Source organism: Arachis ipaensis, chromosome B08, assembly GCF_000816755.2.
Source record: "Arachis ipaensis cultivar K30076 chromosome B08, Araip1.1, whole genome shotgun sequence".
Taxonomy (NCBI): Eukaryota; Viridiplantae; Streptophyta; class Magnoliopsida; order Fabales; family Fabaceae; genus Arachis; species Arachis ipaensis.
In genome coordinates this window covers 3052307-3055691 of record NC_029792.2, presented here as the reverse complement: position 1 = coordinate 3055691, position 3385 = coordinate 3052307, and the positions used below count along the sequence as shown (strand labels likewise).

The following is a 3385-nucleotide window of genomic DNA, read 5'->3' as shown; positions in this document are numbered from 1 at the left end:
GGTTTATAAATTCTACTTTCTTTCTCATTATTTTTAAAATTTTTACCATGATGAAATATAAATGTTATCGGAGGACCTTCCATCTAAGGCTTGCAAGGCCTCCAAATCCTATAAAAAATTTAAAACAGAACATGAAAAACACTAAATCATCACCAACATAACAACTAAACCAGTAACCATTACTCCATTAACATAAACAATAGTTATCATTTTTCTAAACCACAAAAATAGAGTCTTTCCTCAGTTATGCATATAGCCGATCATAAACCAAATCCTGGAATGAAACTCTAGACCCTATGCACTAACATATTCTTAACGATGACTCAATCATATAATGCAAAAACTAGGGGTTTATATAGTGTTACCAATTTTTTTTCACAAGATACAAAAAACTTTACCTCTCACTTCGAACGCAGAAACAATGCTGTATAGTTGCCTTCAACTTTCTCACCAAGTTCCAGAGCAGACGCACGAACAATGCTCCACGACTACTCTAATGTTTACGGACAATGGGGCGGTCTTCTTTGTCTTCGTGATGGTTGCTTATGGGTCAGAGAAACAAAGAGTCACGGTGAGAATGAAAAAGAACAAGTGAGGTTAGATATCAAAAACAAAGTGTAAAACGTTACACTCTACCTTCAAAACGGTGGTGTTTCACTGCAAGACTCTCAAGTTGCCAAACGACGTCGTTTGGTTGGGTGAGCTGCCAGCTCACATTTCACGTCAGTTAATTTCTAACGGCGACGTCACCTGGTTAACGGAAGGACCAACATGATTTAAAATAATTCTTACAGGGACTAATTTAATTAAAAAAAAATTATTCGAGGACGAAAATGAAAATCGCATGATCTTTCAGGGACGAATTTGAGTATTAACCCGTCTAAACAATAATATTAAACAATTTAATCACATATATTAGTTTTGCATAAAAATATTTTTATAAGAGTTATAGTTTGTTAAAATGTTGGTAATATAAGGTTTACACTTTACCGTAGCAACGGTCCTCTTCTCACTCCTAATAAGTGTGTCTGAGTTGAATGTTTAGAGGTCAACGCTTTACCAAATGCTATGAAGAAGATGATGTCATTCTCCACGTCATTCAAATTTTACTGTCTTATTCTTATATAAATGAGAGTGTGCATTACTCACTTCTCACTTGCGTCCATTAATAACACAAATAATAACTGCTTGTAATAATCACACGCGCCATGTACACACGCGCCACCTCATCATCAACTTTTCTCTCGCCGGATTATCCCCCAGTGCACCCGTTCCCGGACGAACTGGCCCTCACGGAGTTGGAATCGCTTCTGAACTGCAACAACTCGGAGATAGTAAGCTTCAACAAGAGTAGTAGCAGCGGTAGTTACAATAGTGAGCATGGGTCGGTGATGCAGAGGAGCGTTAGCAGCAACTCTCTCCATAAGAATCCCTTCTCTGCTCTCTTGGCTGAGTTGTTCGACGACGACGCTCCTCTTAGGAGAGTTTGCAGCACCGGTGATCTCCACGTACGCACCATATATTAGCTTTCTTTCGTTCCTTCATTCCTTCATTCTTGGCATGCAACGTTTGTTTTCTTGGTACAGGGGACTACTCATGGCGGCATCATGCATAACAATAATGAATCAGCTGATAGTCCATTGTCAAGTGAAAGCAGCATGATCATTGAAGGAATGAGTAGAGCATGTAGGTATAGCCCTGAGGAGAAGAAACTCAGGATTGAGAGGTATAGAACCAAGAGAAACCAAAGAAACTTCAACAAGAAAATTAAGGTATACTATTATTCCCTTTTGTGTTTTTAACTTGAAGAGATCTGCACATGAATAATCACTTAAACAAAACAAAATTTGTAATTAGAAATGAACTAGCGAAAGTTATGGTGTGGATTATTGTGGAACGCAGTGAAATGCTTATTATTTTTTTAGACAAAATACTGCTGAATTTATTATACATAAGTGTGATTTCAAGTGTATTTTAATATATGATAAGATGACATGATGATATGAATCTTTTGAACTATGAAACTTGTCTTGCTCTAACTACTGGTAAGTAAGTAGTAACCCTGTTAATGTCATGCTAAAACTTTGGAGTAAAAAAAAAAAAATCACTTAAAAATGATAGTGTACTACTGTTTGGTCCACCACTATATATACTATTTAATGGAGATAATAACTTGTTTTCTTCTTGCAATCATCAGTATGTTTGCAGGAAGACTTTAGCAGACAGCAGGCCGCGCATTAGAGGACGATTCGCGAGGAACGACGAAATTGACAAGAATCCTTCATCAGTTCATCAATGGAGTCATCACATTGGTGCTGGAGCAGAGGAAGACCAAGAAGATCAAAACTGGGTCAGTATCTTTGATTCACTAGTTGCTGCAAATACTGATCATCAAGAGTCCCAGGACAGTTCTTCTTTCGGTTTATTGTATTAGAAATTATAATAAATGGTGCTGCTTCATAAATTCTAGTTTGATTTGATTTCCATGTTTAGTTTTGTTGTAGCTAGTGAACTTTAGCATAGATCAAGGTACTAATGTAAATATGCTTACTACTTATTATTCCAACCATGTGCATGTTGACTTTAATTGAGGGTGAAGTTTTTTATTGCCCTATACCTTTTATCATATTATCAAAGTATAATTATTGAACCACAACTTTGGCAAGTATATTATTACTCAGGGTTAAACTAAATTGTATTTATAGTATCATGACCTTTATTGTTGGTGCAATTACAAAATAATCAGAAGAGTAAAAAGACATGTGACCATCACCCAATAAAGTGAAGTGGTGAAGGTACGAGAGAGTGGCTATATATGTCAACTGTTTTTCAATTATGATGGTTGAACTGCAACTGAGATAGATAGTTGAGGATGCTATACTCTGACAATGACCCAAGAAAAAGATAGTCCTACTCCTAAGAAGGATTTTGGTTAGTGCGCTTTCGGTGAAGTAGTCAAGCCACGAGTCAAAAACCAAGTTTTCGACTACAATTTTGTTACGCTTTCTCCCAGAATCAAAAGATAAATTATTCTTTTTTAATATATGTTATTAACTTATTATGTAATAAGTTGTGTTATTATGTAATATAAGTTCAGTGAATATTTCATTCGATCCCTGAGAATTACCTCGAAAGGATAACGAGACTTAAAAAAAAAAACACCCAATTTGATTCCTGATCTTTTTTTTGAGACGGATTAGTTCTTGTGCAAAAAAAATAATATTGATTTTTTTTTTTGCATAAGGGCCTCGTTGTCCTTTTGAGGTAATTGTCAGAGGCTGGGTTGCATTTTTTTTTGTTAAAGGTCTCGTTGTCTTTTGAGGTAATTGTCAGGAACTATTTTAGATTTTTCTCTAATAAATTTGTTTTGAATATTTTTTAACGT

General features: G+C 35.6%; 1 protein-coding gene across 1 annotated transcript; it reads left to right on the top strand.

Moving 5' to 3' along the window:
* LOC107612277 (zinc finger protein CONSTANS-like) lies at positions 1136-2612 on the top strand. Its single transcript, XM_016314064.2, has 3 exons — positions 1136-1508; positions 1587-1772; positions 2198-2612. Exons 1-3 carry the CDS (start codon positions 1209-1211, stop codon positions 2432-2434), a joined length of 723 nt encoding a protein of 240 aa, XP_016169550.1. The 5' UTR covers positions 1136-1208; the 3' UTR covers positions 2435-2612.